Here is a 21,268-nt window from a genome sequence, read left to right on the forward strand (position 1 = left end):
TATGAATAACAGTTCGGAGCCATTGATCCAGCTTCAGCATTGTAAAATAGAAGTGCCAAAGGTACAACCCCTACTACGCATTTATTTAAAAATTGACTTTAGTGGTACAAATAGGAAAATAATGGAGTCATTGGTACATCTTGACTACATCTGCATTTGAGCATCAGTAAGAGGAATTGTTACAACACAGTTTAATCAGCAGATGTTCTCCTTTCGTATTTTAAAACCCAGTGCCTAGCCGAGAGGCACAGTCTGGACATAAGGCTGGGAGGAGATGCAGATTCAGAGTAGCAGCTGCCAAAAGGTAACACTGAGCACCTCATTAGAACCATCACTTCCATTGCTTTATGCAACAAGAAAAAAACAAGTGACCTATAAGGCACTGACCAAGCAGAGCTAACCTTCATGTGGCAGTCTGAGCTGAAGCCACTATTCTTACAGAAGCTTGTCCTTCCCTCTGTCCTTCAGCGAGATGCTCCAGAAATAACTAGCATATCACTCTTCCTTACTGCCTCCTTACTACATTGGTCAGCACCACAGGTTAGGAAGAGCTTAAAAAAAAAAAAAAAAAAAAAAAAAAAAAAAAAAAGGAAGAAGTGTTTAAGTGCCACTCCAAATTCTGCTAAGAGATTCACTGCTTTCCTACTGGACAGTGAACCAATAAATTCCTTTCCCCTTTCTTTACTATTTGCAATAGTGTAAGTTACATGGATTGTGGCTGGCTTAGACCAAAAGAGCAGTGAATTTAGGTAGGCATGCTGAGAACCAATCATGATGCCAGTAAGTCTGAGCACTTACAGATTAGCTTTATCAGCTATATTCTGGTCAGATGAAATAACAGACAAATGCCCAAGTGAAGAATTCAATGTATATTTATTATTCACAGTTAATTACTATCTACCAAATGCTGCTGCAGAGTTAAAGGATTAAGTACATAGGCCTTTTTTTATTTAAACACTGATTTTTTTTTTTTTAATATATATACACACACAAGACATATGTCTGCAAGGTTGCATGATATACACCAATTCCAAAATAAGGAAACAATCAAATGGTCCAGGTATAGAATGCCATAGATTCTTCTTCCAATCACTTTATGAAGAAGGAAGAAAGTGAGTGACAGCTAGCAAAGAGAGGGGGAGAAAGTAATGCTCTACAGGATAGCTCTCTCTTTAATCTGCTGGAAAATTAAAGTGTAAGGCAGAGTTTGTCTCAGAAATAAAACATAACATTTAGTACAAAAAAGGCACCCTCCAACAAACGACTGCCTGTACTTAGGCAGGACAGGAGAAGCTCTCCACTGCAGTTTCTGGATTCGTTGTTGGAGTGAAGGGATCCAGCCAAGTAGCTCTCAAAAGGAAAAATAACACAACTGAAGATTGGCACAGGGAGTAATGCAGTTTGATTTCTTTCTATCCAATTCAATGTCACACTGCTCTGGTGAAAGAGCAAATGGCCACAATGAAGGCCATTATTGGAAAAGGTGGGAATTATAGTCATCACACAGCCTGCTGTGAATGGGGAGTCTAACAGTAACACTGACCTGAAGAGGGAGGAGAAACTGGAGAACAGTGATGCCAACCCCACTTTTCAAGAGCAACACAACTGCAAATAACTCCCTTATCCAGGCAAAAGAGACAGGCTGATTACATGCATCACATAGAAACATTCACTAATAGCATAAAATGTTTTCAAGCACTGTTTCTTGAGGTTTTTCTGCATTATAATTTTCCATCAACGGAATGTACGTTTTGTAGGACATCTCAGGGCTACTCTTTCTCAAATTCCCCACTTAACCTTCCCTCCCCCAAATATTCTTCCACATTTTCCCTGGTCATATCTTTCCCCTTTCTCTTAAATCTTTTGAGGCTTCTGGTTTCAGCTTCCCATGTTTGAGCAGCCCAATCAGCCAAGGAATGCCTTTTTTTTTTTTTTCCCCTGTAACAAGGAAAGTCAAAGAACAAGTCAAATCTTTAGAACAAAGCTCCATCTCTGTAGATTTTTTTCAGGTATCCATTGACAAAGCCACCCTTCCTTTACACCTTCCATCCAGAAGTATTTATTTACACATAGGCAGAAAAAAAGGCCCTCTGAAAAGCTCTGGACTGTCCTTTTAACTTAAAAAATAATAAAAAAAACAAGGGAAAGGCACTATGGAAAAAATTACAGAATGTGCTCAACCGTACACAGTTAAGAAAAGAAACAAAAAGACTATCAGCACAGCAATAACAAACTTCGGTTGTAGTTTGGAGTTTCTGAAAGCAACTCTGTGACTCAAACAAAAAAAGAAATCCACAACTCTTCTCCCTTCCTCAGCTTGGAAGCTGCTGAGCTTCAGAAGAAAGTGACAAAGGAGAAGAGACAAAAATTAGAGCAATACCTCATCTTTCTCAGGCAAGAGCAGCTGAATGCTGAAGGCAAGAGCAGAGACTTTTTAAATTATTATTATTTTTTTTTTTTTTAAAGGCAGGACTGTGTATTTGGTTTTCCTCTCATGTCCCTTCATGACAAATAAACCATTTGCAGAGAGAAAATACCAGCAGAGTTTCTCCCTTTTCCTTTAACTGCATGGCTACAATTTTAAATGGCATTAAAACTTCATGCCTGGACAGAGGACAAAGGGAAACATTAAGTAAATGAAAGGGAGTAACCCAGGAGCAGCTGAGGAAATTCATTATTTGTTTGTTTTTTTTTTTTTTTTGTTTTTTTTTTTTTGTTTTGTTTTGTTTTTTTTTCTTCCTCTTTTTTGATAAGTTTTGGTGTGTAAGTTGAACTCTTCCCTCCCCCCCAACCCCTTCAGCCCCTGAAGTTCCACACTGTGAAGGAGGATCACCTCACGGTGAAAGGTGACTCAGGTTTTATCGCCGTGTGATTTTAGGTCACTGGCTGCAGTTAGGCTCTGTATGTAATTACTGTTTCTCTTGTTTCTTTAAATAATCTGTAATATTTATCTCTAGATGTTCCGGTTCACTGGGGTCACATAGTTGCGTGGAAACATGCCCGTCTGTCCGTGGCAGGCTCCCTTCCACCAGTTGGGGTCAGAATTGTCAAGGACTTGGATAAAGTCTCCGCGGCGGAAACCCAACTCTCCTTCCTCCTGGGGATCAAAATCAAACAGAGCTTGAACGTACGTTGGTTGCTGAAAATAAAGAAATAAAGATGTGTGGAATGAGAATCATCCTCAGCACTCAAGACATCTGCTTCCTCAAGCAAGATTTTAACTTATACCAGATTTTAGTAGTGAACATTTGGGCTGTTTCATTTCCCTTAAATCCAACCTTTATCATCTGTAGCAAGACAATTAAAAAGTATAGTCCACAGAAGGGAAAGAAAAAAACAAAAACCAGAAGTTATGGTTTAACCCAGCAGATGGCTAAGCATCACACACTCATTTGCTCACTCCTCCTCTTCCCAGTGGGGTGGGGGAGAGCGTCAAGAAAAAAAACAACAGTAGAACTCCTTGGTTGAGATAAAACTGTTTAGTAAGACAGAAAAAGGAAGAAGAATAATAGTTAATGACTATGCATATGTGAATGCATAACAAGTGATGCACAAGCAGTTGCTCACCACCTGCCAATCGATATCTTCTCTGCCTGGAGGATCCCAAGCAGAAGAAGAAAGAGATGAATGCCTACCCCTTTAAAAACTTTTCTTCCACATGATATCATATGGTATGGAATACCCCTTTGGCCAGATTAAGTCAGCTGTCCTTGTTCTGTCCCCTCTCATTTCCTCGGACCCCCTGTGCCTCCTAGTTCTCTGTGCATCCCCTTATTGGTAGGACAGTAGGAGAAACCAAGAAAACTGAAGTGTCCTTGGCTCTGTACAGCACTGCTCAGCAACAACTGGAAACACTGGTGTGTTATTGTTTTTGTTTTCAGGGGGAAAAAAAAACAAACACACAGAACCCTACTAGATACTGTGAAGTAAAACAACTCTGTCTCAGCTGAAACTAAGACAACAGGTTTCTGTGAAAGTGCAAAATAAAACCAGATGTCACAGATGTTCTAGTATTTATTTTCCAGTGTCCAAAACTTACTACAAACTCCATACTCCGCTGAATTATGATGGTCTTTTTGCTCATTTGCCCTGCTACATCAAATGACAACATTAATATTACTGATCTACCTAGCCACTGTAATACACAAAATTCCTCTGCAGAATTGGATGTTGGTGTTCTGTACGTTTCCTTTAAGCCGCTCCAGTATTAGAAAGTTTTGCTATAGAGTGTGTGTTTTGTCACCAAATGCTTCTATTCCTACAGAGAAGTTACACATTCATTTAAAAATGCATTTGCATTCTTAAAACATGGAGTCTAGAAAGGTATCTTCATGCTGCTTGCTGTTTTCAAACAGCTCTTTTCCCATTCTCTGTTCACCATTAACTAAACAGCACAGAGCCATATGTTAATTCAGATGAACTGTGGCAAAGGCTGACAGCATCCAAAGAGCAGTACAAGTTTCCACATCTCTTCAAGATGGAACTAGAATACTGCATACAGAAGCAGTTATATCCAACCTAACATTCTGTATGTCCTGGGAAACGAAACAAAAAGACAGACACAACCTGACACTTAGTAGTAGTTTTTCAGTTCCTTTTTACATTTGCCAAGTTTAAAACATATGCTACTACCTGTAGCCACTTCTTCAGGCAAGACCACTACTAAAATTTCACTGCTATTGAGGAGTACAGTTCTGGCTCCCAACCAGGACAAAACCGTGCTTTCTTACTGTATCCTAAACCAGAAGTAAACATGCTCGTAACTCACAGGAATTGGATTATCTTACTTCAACAGTGCCCATAAACATTAACACAAGCCAACTATTCAAGCAACAACACCGCCAGAAATGAATACTAGGAGTTTTAGCAGGTAGACTGTGCACAAACATCCAGATTATTTTCCAGTATACTGGCAGCAAGATCCAAAAATAAACTCCCACAGGCAAAAAAGTCAGTTTTTCTCCATCCCCATTCATATAACCTAAGATGCAATCCCAGTTCAAACTGTGATTGCAATAGTTTAAATATGCTCTGAAGAAACGGTTCTCTTACCTGTGGCACCTGTTCAATATCCCGTAGAAATATTTGCTGGTTCCTGGAGACAGACGTGGATCTGTGATAATCTACCAGCTCATTCAAAGAATTGAACTTCACCACCCAGAGGAAATACTTGCCAGCCCCATCTCTAAGCACCTTGAAGTGCTGCACATCATTTCCAAACCTGGGAGAAAAGAGCAAACAATGCAGAAAAGAACAGTCACCGAGCACTCTTCTAGAGCTGAGACTTTACAACAAAAAGATTATTCAGGACATAGTTGGTGACAACGATAATGCAGGTATCAACCAGTTGCTGTGAAGATGATATTTGAAAACTGTCTGGCAATTGTATATTACAGAAATCAGAAACCAGAGACAGAATTCAAATACTGAATTTATTTTGAAAAAAATTCTGCAAGCTTCACATGCACTCTTCTTAATAGTAGAGCTTCAGTTTAAAACCAGCTTTTCAAACCGCTCTGAAGCTGCACAAATTTGAGGTGGTTTAGTCAAGGATTTCTGGTGTTACAACACTCCAAGGCTATGTGCACAATGATAACTGCATCAGTGTATCACTACACTGCTAGTGTTAAAACACAGGCACTTCTTGATTCATGTATGCAGTCAGAGTTGCTGAAGCCTATGCACTGAATACTCAAAGGCCATGGACTACATGTGAGGTGTGAGGTCACAGTAAGGTAGGCACACCACAGTGCCCACCCACGCTACACATGCTTCAGTTCAGCTTTTCAAACACAGGAAACAAGCCAGCTTAGGTTCACACTACTCTTACTATGGACCTGTACTTCGCATAATCCCAGTCTCTCACTCACACGGTACCATTTCAATACAAAGGCACCAGTCCCAACAGTGGGAAAGTGCTGGGAAAGGAAGTGCCACAAGTGGGGCAGGATTGTCCCAAAGCTTGGACTCATGACTTATGAAAAAGGATGCCTTGCAAAACAGACAGATTTCCCCACTTCTATTTGTCTGACAAGTGATGGCATTCAATTGAAGTTACTTTTTCAACTATTTTATTCTACATAAAGTGCAACTCCAAAGAGGGCTATGAGGATTTTCCAGACGAACAACATATTAGAATTTTTACTTTAGTCTGAAACAAAAACACTGAAAACTGGCAGGGAGTACATTCCCCACTTGGCATCAAGAGCTTCCATACCTCAGTTTAGAGTGCAGACACAGTCTACACAGGCTACACAGCTAACAGGCTACAAAGCTAACATGAAACGGTCAATGAGTACTGCCTTTGCTGTCTCCTCTTCAACCTGAGAGACTGTCATCATCTCAAATTAAAAAAAAAAATCACTGTTCAGGGGTGAGTGGAAGAATGCTTTTTCCAAATTAATCCACCAGAAAAAAAGCAACATACTACCACCAGGTGGCAACACTAAGCTAACAAAGCAGGCAGGGCTACATTTAAAAACCTTAAGTTTCATGAAGGAAAGCAGTTCCTGCAATGGAGCTCCCTTACGTATCTCATATTCCAGCTCAGATTATTGTACCCAGCTGAAGTATAAACACCTCTCTAAAATGAGTAGTTTTAATTCAATTTTGTTGGCAATAATTAAGGCTGCTGTACGGGATGACAAAATCTTGGTACAGACCAAAGATGAGCCAAAAATACAGCAAACACGGAACTGTGCATGAATAATCAATATAAGATTCTAAAGAAAATCCTGTTCATTTCTGGAAGGAAAGGAGAAAGCTATAGAAAGTTAAGAAGGACAAAAAAAATCAGCTACTGAGGACAGAATTCCTTCCCTCCTATGCTACCTTACATCCCATAGTCTTCCAAGTTTCTAATACCTCTATTTATAGTGGCTTATACCGAGCTGTGAGATAGGTAGACAAGGCTCACATGCTAACTACCAGGAATTGCTGCTGATTAAGAGCCAGCACTTCTAGAAAGGTTATACAAGGATGAGAACTGTTCCTCTCTACTTCACTGTTACTAGACTGAAATTCCCTGTTAAGAGAATGCCTGTACAAGAACCCCAGGCACCTGTACAGGCTGGGAGGAGCGGTCCTTGAGAGCAGCTCGGCAGAGAAGGACCTGGGGGTCCTGATGGACGAGAGACTGAACATGAGCCAGCAGTGCGCTCTGGCAGCTCGAAAGGCAAATGGGATCCTGGGCTCCATCAGGAGAGGGGTGGCCAGCAGGGACAGGGAGGTGATTGTCCCTCTCTACTCGGCTCTTGTGAGGCCCCATCTGGAGTACTGTGTCCAGGTGTGGAGCCCTCAGTACAAGAAAGACATAGAAGTTTTGGAAAGGGTCCAGAGGAGGGCGACTAAGATGATCAGGGGGCTGGAGCACCTCCCCTATGAGGACAGGCTGAGGGAGTTGGGCTTGTTCAGCCTGGAGAATAGAAGGCTGCGGGGTGACCTCATTGCAGCCTATCAGTACCTGAAGGGAACCTACACCCAGGAGGGGAGTAAACTCTTCAAAAGGGCTGACAACAGCAGGACTAGGGGAAATGGTTTTAAGTTGAAGGAGGGAAGATTTAGGTTGGATGTTAGGGGGAAGTTCTTTACTAGGAGAGCGGTTAGGCCCTGGAACGGGCTGCCCAGGGAGGTTGTGGATGCCCCGTCCTTGGACGTGTTTAAGGCCAGGTTGGACGGGGTCCTGGGCAACCTGATCTGAATGTGTATGTTTGGTGGCCCTGCTAGGCAGGGGGGTTGGAACTACATGATCCTTGGGGTCCCTTCCAACCCAGGTGATTCTGTGATTCTGTGAATGCATTTGAGAGAAATGGAAAATAATTTGTTTTCATAGCTCCATGTCCCAGTACTGGGTAACACAAATATCCCCAAAGGATGTGTCAAGCAGTCATGAAAAATATTTGAAAGTGTACTACCCAAAGATAGAGGAAAGAGTAATGACTTATGCTATGGAAGAGGAACAAAGAAGGACGGAAGGGAAATTGCACATTTTAGGCAGTTCATAGTTGAAACGAGGAGGCACAGGATCCACAAATTAACAAATAGTGTCTGAAAACACCTAAGTCAGACAGCAACACACCACCAACTCAGCCATGTAGGCTCATTACAGAACAGAGTATATTTGTACTTCCTCTTTAATAAGGACAAAAACCACATATCACTGGAAGAATAGGTATGCTATCTGGATTATTGCTGCTCCTCAGTATCGATGATCACTTATCCAGGAGTCAAGATGAGTGTCAAGTGATTTCCACACAATTGTTTCAGGGCACTACTTACTTGACCGAGAGAGAGAAGTCCCCAGGAGCACTCTCACTCTCCCTGATAAGGAAGGCACCATCATGTCTCTGTTTGCCTAGCATCTCTTCAGCCTTTGCCCGGGGAATTTTTCCAAAAAACCACCTGTGGAGTAAGCAAGGAAAAGGAAACAACAGAGAAAGTTAAGAAGTTGAACTGTCTTACGGAAGAGCCCGACACAGGTAAACACACTGAGGTGAAATGATTCCTAGCAGAAATGACTGAACTGGATGTATTTCATTGTAAATCTACTACAGGCTACCAAACTATGTAGCTTTTCACATTTTGTCCTAGCAACGAAGCTACCATGACTTGATGAGCACATACTCACAACAGCCCTATTTCATCTAATTTAGGGAAGCAGAAATGTGCTGCTAAGAGTGAAATCCTTAATTTAAAGGATTTATTTTCAGAAGGATAAAAAAAAAAACAGTCTGCTCAAAATATGGTGCGTTGTTATCAGTTTTGCATCATACTCTACCTATATATGATTAACATATGCAACGTCACAAAAACTAACATCCACAGCTGATTCACAGCAAAGTCCTACTTTGTGAGACTAAGACCATTCTGGGAGCTGGCTACAGTCTAGGACAAAGTTAAACTGTCTGTTAATGGTCTTCGTTGGATCTTAGTAACCAGACCCCATAACCTAAGGACAAACATTAATGCCTAGCTCGGGCAAGAAACTCAACTCCTAACATTTTCTCTGTAACTAAAGGATAACGTCTCATGTCTAGACACAAACGCACAAAATTTTAATTGCCTGAACTGTATGATGCCATCAATTTAGATATGAAAAAGCCCATGCATTTGGGGCTAGTCAGTACTTTACCTCTCCATAGAATCACAGAATCACCAAGGTTGAAAGAAACCTACACGATCACCCAGGTCCAGCCATCCACTTATCGCCAATAGCTCTCACTAAACTATGGCTCTCAGCACATCCAAACACTCCTTGAACACCTCCAGGGTCAGTGACTCCACCACCTCCCTGGGCAGCCTGTTCCAGCACCTAACCACTTTTTCCAGAAAAGCAGTATTTCCTAACATCCAGCCTGAATCTCCCCTGGCACAACTTGAGGCCGTTCTCTCTAATCCTATCACTAGTTACACGAGGGAAGAGTATGATACAAAAGCATTTGTTTCACTATTATTGCTCAAAAATAATCACCGGGGAGAAATTACACACACTCCTTTATTACTTAGGCCTCCTAAGGAGAAGCCACTCGTGCCTTAGTCATTGCAGATGACACCGAGTTGGCAGGAAGTGTTCATCTGCCTAGGGATAAGAAGGTCCTACAGAGTGATCTGGACAGACTGGATAACTGGGCTGAGGCCAATGAGACGAAGTTCAACAAGATCACGCACCGAGTCCTACACTTTGGCCACAACCAGGCAATGCTACAGGCTCAGGGCAGAGTAGCTGGAAGACCATGCAGAGGAAACAGACCTGGGGTTATCTGGTCAACATCTGGCTGAATAAGAGCAATCATGGTGCCCAGGTGGCCAAGAAGGCCAATGGCATCCTTGCTTTTATCAGAAGTAGCACAGCCAGCAGTAGCAGGAAAGTGATCATCACTGGTGTGGCTGCACCTTGAGTACTGAACTCAGTTTTGGACCTACCACTACGTTAAAGACATCGAGGACCTGGAACACATCCAGAGAAGGGCAACAAAGCTGGTGAGGGGTGTGGACTGCAGGCCTTATGAGGAACAGCTGAGAGTGCTGGGACTAGTTTGGAGAACACAATCAGCGGTGAGGTTACTGCTCTCTACAACTACTTAAAGGGAAGTTGTGGTGAGGTGGGAGCGGGGTCTCTTCTTACATGTAACTATCAATAGGACAAGAGGCAACAGCCTCAAGTTGCACCAGGGGAGATTCAGATTTGACATTAGGAAATACTACTTCTCCAGGAGAGTGGTCAGGTGCTGGAATGGGCTGCCCAGAGATGTGGTAGAGTCACTTCTATCACACTGAAACCTTAAAAAAAAAAAAAAGAATTTCAGCTTTTGCAAAACAGAAGGGAAACACCAGGAGCTCACCTTCAGGTTTATTCAGAGACATCAAGTTGTAGAAACAAGATTGAGAACAAGTGAGGAAAGTTCCCTCAAGGTCTCTGTTTCATTATAAGATGACTGTTGAGTTGGGTGTGTAATTGAGCTCTAAAAAAGATGCTGAAAAAACTTGTTTTAGTAGTCTATTTTTTTTTTTGTCTTCTCCTTCTGTCAGGACAATCTGACAGCTTTCACATAAACAGTCACATGAAACAGCTGCAGCATGGAAGTCAAATCAGAACTTGACAGCTGCACATAAGTCAGCCATAGGCTGACCACCCGTACAGCACCAAGAGTGAACCTACATCAGGCAACTAAATCATTAGTGCCCACTAACATCCTGTGGTCACAGGATTCTCATCCCAATTTACATTTGTGTTTCCAGACTAACCCAAGCTTAAAGGCAAACAAGGGCTGAGCAGTAGGTCACATGATGTGGGAAAAACAGAACTATCTTCAGAACCAAAAAGCATAACTTTCAGTTCTAAGTAATGGATCACACAGGAGGGGTGCACTTACCACAGCCTTTAACCACACAGATGATTGAAGTCAGAGAGTAGTACTAAACAGCTCCACTTAAAAGGTTTCACAGAATCACAGAATTGTAGGGGTTGGAAGGGACCTCCAGAGATCGAGTCCAACCCCCTGCCAAAGCAGGTTCCCTACACCAGGTACTGCTTCTCACAGGGTAGGTTTTGGTACAGCAAAAAAATGGTCTCTGTTTCAGTGATAGTTTTGAAGCTTCCTTCTTAAGAGAAGTTAAAGCTTTTATGAAATCACGGTCTCCCTCTCAAAATAACAACAATCTCTAAAGCTAGAAAAAGACTGCAGTATTCGATAAGGCTCTTGGTACCCAAGATTGTGGCAGAGCCAGCAGAGGAACATTACCTGTCTTACTGCACTGTACTGCCTCCAAAATTACCCAAGAGAAATCATTACGTGAAGGTCTTTCAGAGTTCCAATGTAGTATTTTTTTTCCAGGATTTTGGCACAGTTGTCAAGACAAGAAAGCCCTGAATTTCACCTTTGCCAAATGTTACATAAAGCAAACTTTATCTTATGATTTTAGATATCCTGCCACAGTTTGTTTACCAAGTGTTTTAATTCTGTTCTCAAATAACTATCAGTTACTCACATACTACTTGTAAATGAAAGCCCCAGCTTAAAAAAAAAAAACAACCCAAAACCTCACTCATCTCTGTAAAATAGAAATAAAATCTGGAAGAACTCAACAGAACCTATTAATCCTCTTGAAGCCTCAAAAACACACACTAGTTTCCCCCTCAATTGTGCTGGATTGTTATCAAGTATAACTATTATTTGATTAATGAAAGTAACATAATCAACAATATAAAATTTTCTGCCTACTGCTTCCAACACTTCTTAGCTGAAGTAGGAAGATTAAGAGATCTTCCACAACCCATAAAACTCTACTGCAGTTTTATGACTTCATTGCAACATCAGTCACTCACACAGCAGCAAAGACTGATTTTTAAACATAAAAAGATTTAGAGAAAGAAAACTCCACAGGTCAAAGAAAGTAATTTTGAAGAACTACTGCCCAATTACAGACATGAACACAAAGCACCAGAAATGTTCCGCACACGTTGATCTTTGCTACAGAATGGTTCAGAAAATAAAAAACACAGCATATCCAAGAAACTGACATTCCGAGAGCTTCCTTTCTAAATGGCCAAACTTTGATAATCCTTTCTAACACTCACCTCCAACTAGCTTTGTAACGTAGCTCATCCAGTTAGCACTGCAAAACCAAACGCAGCTATTACTTCTGATACTGCACTGCAAGAGGGAGATCTGTCAACTGGTACAATGCAAAGTTCATACCACATTCAGACTCCTTTCAATCAGCAGCTCAACAATTCTTTCGGCTTCACTTAACACAACCATTTTAGCTTGGCTTCTTTCTTCCACATAAGTTACAATTTTTGCAGAGTAAGATTTCAGCAATATCTTTATAAGCAGTTGATGAAGAATACAGACTTGGACACACCACAAGCCTGATCCAGGCCATTTCATAAACAGAAGTTCTTGCCCTGCCCCCTTATAAGCAAAAAGGTAGCCCTATCCCCTGAATGGCACAGCTGAGCCTTCATAGGCAGCCTCCCTGCTCAGAGTTTCCTATAGCTGTCCACTGATTATCAGTACCTATATATACTTACACATTCTCTTTGTTAATTAACATGAGATTTGGATTAACCCTATGAAATCCAGGTGATCCAGCAGGTGACTATGATATGCTATATTTCCCTTTCAGTCTCATCTGCTAGCAGTTAAAAAGAAAATTGGAAGATTTACAGAATACAAGCAAAAATGAACACTGTTTAATACAAGAAATGGAGCTGGAGGATTTAAGTCTCAGATCCTCGGACAGGACTAACATTTAAAAGCATTTCCAGTTACTTTCCTTATAAATTCTCTTGAAAAGTACTCACCTCCTTCCCACAACACTGATACCAGCCTAAGAAAAGGAACATTCTCCTTCTTACATGTGGCTGCAGTTTGTTTTTGTATTCCCTGCTGGACTACTTAGAGAGATCTGCATTACTGCTCAGTAAACATGACACTATGTAAACTTCTGCATAACCTCCCCAGGTTGTTAATGCACTAACAAACACCTCTGGCATTGCTGACATACAAAGCTAACATGATCCAGATGCCATCAGCAGTTTAAATGTCTTCAGAAAAAGTTGAATTATGCTTAAAATCCACCAAACTCACAGGAACTATCACCAGAGCTCTACTTACGGATGTGGCTTCATTTCTATATAGTTCTTGGGAATGAAGCCATCTTTTCCATTGAGTTCTGCCTTGTACCAATTCTGATCACATTCTTCATTCAAAACCTGAAGGAAACAAAAAATGAAAAAATAAGCTTACCACATTTCAAGTTACAGCAAAACAGACGAAGATATACTAGCTTATTCTTTCTATTTGTGTTTCAAAGATTGCTCACGTAAGATGAGCCCTTAAAAACATGCTGTAGGCCATCCTGCTCCACTGCATTTTACCAACCTTCAGAACAACAAGGTGGATCAGTAATTTAAAATAGTCCAAACTCCATGCTTTAATACGCAAGTCAGTATTTCAAATCATACTTTCTCTAGAAGTTTTGTTGCTTCTGCCAAGTGGTATAGTGCAACAGACAAGGCAGGCACGCAGTCTGAAAATAGCCTCTTAAATAAAGGAACATTAGACTCTAAGAAAAAAACACACCACAGTTGAAATTACCTCTGCCCAGAAGAATTTGATTTGGGTTTGGAAACAAACATGTAGATTCTGCTCACTTCCCTACACTGTTTCAAAACTGAACACCACAACAATATTTTTTTCACCCAGCATTTTCATTCCTCCTCAGCTTTTTGATGTCATCTTTTTCTCTCTAACATGAACCAACAAAAAACTAGATCTGAGTTTAAAAAAATACTTCTAGCTTGAAATCAAAAAAGCATCATATGATTAGCACTGCTTGAACATGGGGAGATGAGGAAATGTAGAGAAAGCCAACATGAATGCAGCTCCAGAGATCACAGAGTACACAGATACAGTGAAGATAAGTACCAAAAACACCTTCATAAGCAATTTTTTTTTTTCCTCTTCCTTGGGAGGATAACACAAGGGAAAAAGGAAAAGTAGACAAAATTTGCCTTAAAATGCTTATAGCTGATGCAAGTGTTTCAGAAAGTTAAACTCCATATCAATTTCTACTGCTTTTTTTTTTTTTAAAGAAATCTGAACAAGAACATGATACTAATACACAAACCTGCTTCAATACTGATTGCCTGATCTACAAAAACCAACAAACTGATCAGCTACTGAAATTAAACTCAGTGAAGCAAAAAGAACAGAACTTGAAACACCACAGAGAATTACAGTAGATAATAATCATTCATCTGACTTTCTCAACTCTCAGCCACACAAGATGCACGCCCCCAAGTGCCAGCAATTGCATGAGATAAGGAGCACAGCTGTGTCACATCCAGACAACTTCAGATGAGGAAAAGATATGCATCTTTATGATCCAGTTCAGAATTTTCAGTTGAAAAGGAGACTCCAGGTTTTTTTTTAATATATATATATATATATACATATATATCATACATACATATACATATATATATATATATACACACACACACACACACACACATATATATACACACACACACACACATATATATATATACTTAAACCATCTTTTGTGCAGTTACTACTTCAAGTTCCCATTTATTTATAAGCATTACAACTCAGTCATTTAACAAGGATAATTTGACCACAGGTCACAAGGAGTTCAAGGATGGCTATGTTACAGACTCTGAAGTAAAGGCTTGCACGTGGAGAACTAATACATATCAGCTGATGTCTGCTAACTTGTCTATCAGCAAGAAATTACAATTACTGTGCATCTCAACTGCAAGGCAGATTTTTGTGCAGAAACCAATGCAATTCCAGAATACAAAGTGCATGTAGATGACAGCAATAGGTAACTCTGCGATACTAAGCAGGGAACATGGAACTGTAAAACAGATACGTAAAAAAAAAAAAAAGTGAATTGTATAGAGGCTGAGGAAACAGAGGTTGAAGCCCTGATCCTCAGCTTGGTCATACAAACAGGGCTGCATCAGAAGAGCAGTGGCCAGGACAAGGGAGGTGATCGTCCCCCTTACTCTCTGCCCCTGTGAGGCACCATCTGGATTACTGGGTCCAGATCTGGGACCCCCAACACAGGAAAGATGTGGAGCTTTTAGAAAGGGTCCAGTGGAGAGCCATGAGTATGATCAGAGCGCTGGAGCACCTCTCCTGTGAAGACAGGCTGAGCGAGCTGGGCTTGTTCAGTCTGGAGAAGAGAAGGGTGCAGAAAGACATCTTTATGGCCTTCCAATATCTAAAGGGAGATTATAAACAGGAGTGATATCAACTTTTCACATGTGTAGCGATAGGGCAAGTGGAAATGGTTTTCAAATAAAGGAGGGGAGATTTAGAGGAGAAAGTTTTTCACTGAGAAGGTGGTGAGGTGCTGGAACAGGTTGCCCAGAGATATTGTGGGTGCCCCATCCCTGGAGGTGCTCAAGGCCGGGCTGGATGGGGCCTAGGCAACCTGATCTACTGCTTGATCCAGCAGCTGGCAACCCCGCCTCTGGCGGGGGGTTTGGAACTGGATGATCCTTGAGGTCCTTTCCAACCCAAGCCATTCTGTGATACAAAGATTTTGGCACATAGCTTGTATGATCAGAAGTTTGGTATTATATGTCCTAGGAGCCATCATTGTAGTCATTGTACAAAATAACACAAATACAACATATTTTGATGTTCTTTCTTATGCAATGTTTATCAAAGACAGCACAGACCAAACTCATTGTAAGATTGCATATCACAAACCCATTCCATTACCATTATTACAGTGCAGTAAAGGGATATGGCAGTCAGCTCTTTAAAAATATCCTGCAGTTGCATATGCAGGATATTACCACATATCTGCGCTTTTAGCAGCAGGAATCAAAGATACCAAAATTCTAAAGAATTTGAGTTTTATCTGGCTCTTAAGATACACTAATAGATTTGGAGGAGCCAAATCACATCAGGCTTGTGGTACTCATTAATGCTTGCCCTCCAACCAAATGCCTCTGCAGTGCTCCCTCACTGGTATGTTACATGTTTTGTGATAAAACAAAAGAACAGCAGGATGAAAGGCATAGTAAGACAAACTGCCTACACATATCCCCACACCACCTTTTCAGGAGGCTTTCACTACGGTGATAAATCCTCTACAGCTCCCCTCCACTTGGAGCTTGCTTTGCTCCAAGGACTTCTTGCTGCTTCACTCAAGACCGACATATCTCCATAACTGGTTGCCCATTCCTTAGTAATTTTAGCCATACAGAACTTACTATATTTCTCTAGAAAGGTCTATGTTCAAATCTCACTTAGAGAAGTCACCTCCAGAACACAGATATCTACAAAAATCATTTGTTCTGACAGCATTTAAAAATAAGCATCCCTTGGACTGCTCCCAACACTTAGTTGAGCAGAAGTGACTTGCACTGCAGTACCTTAAAGCCATGACAACTGTGCAGTCAGGAGGCAGCAATTGTGATGGCTGCTACCAATTTCTTACTATTGCTATGACAGCTACAAAAGAGTCAAAATTTCAGCTTCCAGAGTTGCACCACTACCATCCACTGCAGAAATGCAATTAAGCAGTAAGACAAGAGCACATAAATCTTTGCACAGGGGCATCCAGCCTAGATGTTTGCATCTAAAATTGCTCTCATTTTTCTTTTATTCTTAAACCCACAGAAATGACAGAACAGATCTTAAGTAATTAAGCCATTTTGTTGCAAAATATTTTAAGCATCCAGTCAGGTCATCTGTCCCAAATCTTCAGCTGGCTTCCAGATTTCCAGATAATTATCAGGATTGCAATTTCTTATTTGGATATACTTAAAAAACAGATCTACACCTCTAAGACAAATATCCTTAAACTATCATAAGATTTTTCTAGACTTCCCAAAGCTATAAAATGTAGATAAAGCATTGTATATATCACTGAATTTTGCTCCAAGAACTCCCCCACATATAACTGAATGCAGATAAATTAAGCAACAAAATTAAGCAGAGATTATTCCAAATCAAATAACCTTCAGAGTCTGTAAAAAAAAAAAAAAAAAAAGAACCTAAAACGGCACAAACTCCTATTTTTATCTTATTAACTGTTACAAATTGCTGCTCTTTGTGAAGGCCAAAACAAAGCAGTTCTCTGCAGCCAGTTCCTATACCTGCTGTAGATCCAATCAAGCCTGTAGCAGAGTGACTCTTCCTCTCCATGTGCACCAAGGAAGAGGAAGAAGGAAGAATATTTTTACCCATTACATTTGAACACATACTGCCATGTGATGTCCTCAGTCTGTATTCAGCCCAGCTTTACAGTAACAGTGGTTCAACTGCTGCCTGCCAATTTCCTAGCTTGATAACAGAACTCTTATCAACAAGAACACGTCTGTTCCCATGGAAATGGAGAAATGGCACCACAGAAGAGCCCCACAACAAGGCAATCGTGAAGCTTCAGTCAAAACTGCTCACACAAAGAACCCGCAGTTTTTGATCCCATACTCAGCAAATATTCCTGTGCATAGCTTTGTCATCTTGATGAACCATTGCACACTAGCCTTGACATTCTCAAAGCCAAGCAATCTTCATGCACGCACGTTCTAAACCAGAACACAACAAGCAGACCTGTCATTCTCAGCTCTTGGGCTGACTCCCGTTTGCAAACATAAAACTAAACATAAGCCCTCGGATGTATTTACAGGCTTGCAAAGTTAGCCAAATTCACCAGAATGCTTGGGTTTTGGGGCAACAAAATCCAAGAAACCTGTTCAGGAAGAGCTCTGCCTTTTGGCTGAACTCCCATCCCTTTCCCCTGAACTGTGAGGTGCTAACTGAAACAGAAAGCAACTACAGCTGCTATCATACAACACTGTTAGCTGCCAATACGGTTTTCTTCCTGAGCAAAGTTCCACTGACACCACGGCAAAGAAAACAATGCAGAATACTGAAAACACTCATAAGTCTCAGGAACCCAAGGAAAACACAACATCCCTACCACAACAGGAGTTAAAATTTAAAAAGCAATTCAAAGCCAGCAATGCTGAAACCAAAAATTTTACATTCAGAAATTACTCAACTCAGGGTAGAACAGTGACTGGGAGGTCAGTTAATTGAGTCGTGACACTGAGCTGCACTGGAGGCTCCAGGATTGCCGGTTCTCACCCTCTTTCCAAGTGCTTTGACACAGCTTTTCATTCCAGAAAAAAAAAAACAAAAAAAAACACAGCTCCTTTTCTACTCCAAGAGAAAGGATACAAGCCAGCCACATCACAAGCAGGATCCCACTGCTTATGGGCTGGCAACACCTGGTGAGTTCAGCAGTCCCTTCTATAGCTTATTCCTTCCCCAAACTTGCTGCAATGGCATTGCAAGGTATTCAAATTAATCTCTTCATGTAATATAAAAAAAATGGCCCAGGACACTGCCTAGTAAACTGCATCCCTTCCCTGCATTACCCCAGTACTGCAGAAAGTGCCCTGAACAAGCGAGTTCCCCTCACTCCAGCTGCTTGACACCACTGACATGAAGGCCTTGATTAGGGAATGGCATCATCAGAAACCTAAGGTAATCTGCGTGTCAAAATGGCATTATAATTCAGGCCAAGGCAAATCAGAATCTTTCCTTTTTTTTTCTCCTTCGTTTATTCTTCATGACACAAATTACGGTTCATTTCAACTTCAAACATTTGATGCAAAAAGATCAATCAAGCAGGTGAATGCAACTAGTTCGGGAACTTAAAACTACTAAAATATTTAAGGCTTTTCCTTAAGTAAGTTTTATCATAATCTCATAACGAGAATATCTACAATTTTCAGATTAAAATCTGAAGCACCATCCTCTGACATGACCGCTTTAGACTCTGAACACCTGCTCTCTGGCAGGTAGAAGCAGCTGTGAAAATACTTAATACCCAGAACAAGCATTACCAGCCATTTTTAAACAGCAGTCAACTATCAAGTGTTACCATACAATAATTAAATCAGGTGCGTAGATCACAATATAATGGAATTACCCGTCAGTGGATATAGGTTTTTATTCTCACCTTCACTCAAATTCCCTTGTCATCACTATAGGAATGTTTATCCTCCCTTTATCATTTTAAAGGCACAAAAAGAGCATAAAATTCAAATTCCAAAAATTTAATTTCACCATGCAAAAGACCAGATGGAGATACACAAGTACAGTGGTCAAAGAAATTGAGTAACACCGGCTGGCAAGTACAGTACAGAGAAAAGTATGTTGTAACAAAGCAAAATCCAAAGACGAGAACATTGCTAGAAATTTGCATTTGAGCTTTCACTTCAAAACAATCTCAATTTTTTGTGCACAAGAATACCTGAGGCATTTAAGTTTACTGAGGCACAAACAGGTTTAGCCACAAGGACAGAAGTCAGCACAAACTTACCCTGCCTCTCAGGCCTTGCAAGTCTTACACTACTACTACCTTTCTGGCAGAAGCCTTCCATTCTTCCATCAGTTACAATAAATTCCTTAGAACAACCTAGACAACAATTCTTTTTCTCAGCAGCCCAACTTTTTAGGATTACATGGCATGGCAAACAACAAAAAAAAAAAACACAGTGTTTTAAGGTGTACTGAGGTGGCTTCCAAAATACTTGATGAAGGTCCCAGAAAAAGTCTGCAACGCTCAGGGAACTTCACCACAGTTACTTTCAATAATGCCTCCTTCAACATAGAAAATTCCTGGTAGCACAACACAGCAATTTAACTACAAATTATATTACTCTGCCTACACTCTTTGCAAAGGCTGATTACTGAGCTCTCCCCTTGCGTTAGTCTCTCTCACTACTGCCACCTGTATAAAGGTTAAGCTACAGATATCACAAAACTGCGTACTTTCATGAGGAAGGTTGAAAGATGTAAAACTTGTTATACAGCTAGCAATTTAATTGGGCTTCAGTTAGCCAGGAGACCCCCAGGTATCTCAGTGGCAGCATAGACTCTCAGACACAAGATTCACATTGTGTTCAGTAACTTTTATGGTGCTTAACTGAATGCTATCTCTTACAAAGTGGATCACCTAAGAATTACTGCTTAACTGTCAACATTTGGACACTGCAGTGAAAGCAGTCCCATTTCAGTACTTAATCAAAATATAATGCACAAATAAAGAAAGGTCATTACCACAGCCTAAGCTCCACAGCTTGGCTTGCGCTTGCACAGAGCAGAATGCTACAGGATTCACAAGAACACATTCTTAAAAAGAAGGGAAGTGTTGTTTTTCCCTAGCAGTAGCTTAGAGCAACAAAAGACCAGGACCAGCAGCCTTTTATAACCAGCTCAGGATGTTATTACTGAAACAGAAGATAAAACACCCCATTTTAATCCACATTTAATCTGGAGGCATTGAAGAACACTGTATTTTGTCAGTTTTCTGTTGTCTCATACAGATTAGTTAACTCAGGTATAGCGGGGATGGTCATTTGCTTGCATATGAGTGTTCTTTCTTATTGAGTTTTGTTTAAGAAGTGAACAGATTTGCACTGTTACATTCACCTGTAGCAGTGTCCCAAGAGAGGAATCCCCTGTGAAGCACACAGAAGAACAGGCAATGTTCTGAGGCCTAGAGAGCTCTCCTGTCATCCTCTACTCCTTTTAGCAAAGAAAGAAAACAGACCTGAATTCTGAGTAAGATCCTGCTATGTTTGCACAATCCACAAACACTCCTAAAATAACCCAAGTGCACATAAGGCCATTTGTACCTAAAGAACAGAATATATCTTGCGTTTAGCATCTAAATAAAACTACAATTTTGAGAAAACCGGTTTTACGTAGAGTTCAGACTAAGGTCTCCTGGTTACTATTCCTGAATCTGCTGCTAACATGAATGCTATGAATTCCAGGCCCTCTGAAAAGAGAGGTTGATTCTAGCTTTCCCTTCAAGCTTAGCAGAGTGGATAAAACACCTGTTTAAGCTCACTCATTTTGCTTCCCTTTTGTTTCCTGAAGAAGGCCTGAAGAAGCAGTAACATGTATTCCATAACTGGTGTCTGAAGCTGTGCAGAAAAGCTTCCTTTGCAAGTTTCAGACAGACCTTTTGGAGTCTTCCTAATTTTCAGTCTACCTGAAGATATCTGCACTAGCACTCTCAGCAAAATGTATTATCCCAGTGCAGAAGAGACCTTTTATCAAGAAACAGAAAGTCAACAATTCAAAATCAAGGCTGACCCTCCTCCAGTAATGATAGGAAAAAATGAGCGGTATATACTGAAAAGCCAGGGAATGCTATGCTCCCATTCAGTTGTCTCCCCTTCATTTAAAATATATGG

At 40.7% G+C, this 21,268-nt stretch overlaps 1 protein-coding gene across 7 annotated transcripts in view; it reads right to left on the reverse strand.

Moving 5' to 3' along the window:
- Positions 1-854: 854 nt before the first annotated feature.
- Positions 855-21,268, reverse strand: part of GRB2 (growth factor receptor bound protein 2) — a 47,619-nt gene continuing 27,205 nt past the window's right edge. For 6 of the 7 annotated variants that reach the window (XM_048965124.1, XM_048965126.1, XM_048965121.1 and 3 more), the window contains 5 exons: positions 20,496-20,591; positions 13,119-13,216; positions 8,278-8,400; positions 5,053-5,221; positions 855-3,139 (listed from right to left, as the gene is read on the reverse strand). In XM_048965124.1, coding sequence (XP_048821081.1) covers positions 2,954-3,139; positions 5,053-5,221; positions 8,278-8,400; positions 13,119-13,216; positions 20,496-20,582 — 663 coding nt within the window. In that variant the 5' untranslated portion in view covers positions 20,583-20,591 and the 3' untranslated portion in view covers positions 855-2,953. The remainder of the gene's footprint in view (positions 3,140-5,052; positions 5,222-8,277; positions 8,401-13,118; positions 13,217-20,495; positions 20,592-21,268) is intronic. The other variant, XM_048965127.1, reaches the window with a different exon arrangement.

This window comes from Lagopus muta, chromosome 18 (genome assembly GCF_023343835.1).
Source record: "Lagopus muta isolate bLagMut1 chromosome 18, bLagMut1 primary, whole genome shotgun sequence".
NCBI lineage: Eukaryota > Metazoa > Chordata > Aves > Galliformes > Phasianidae > Lagopus > Lagopus muta.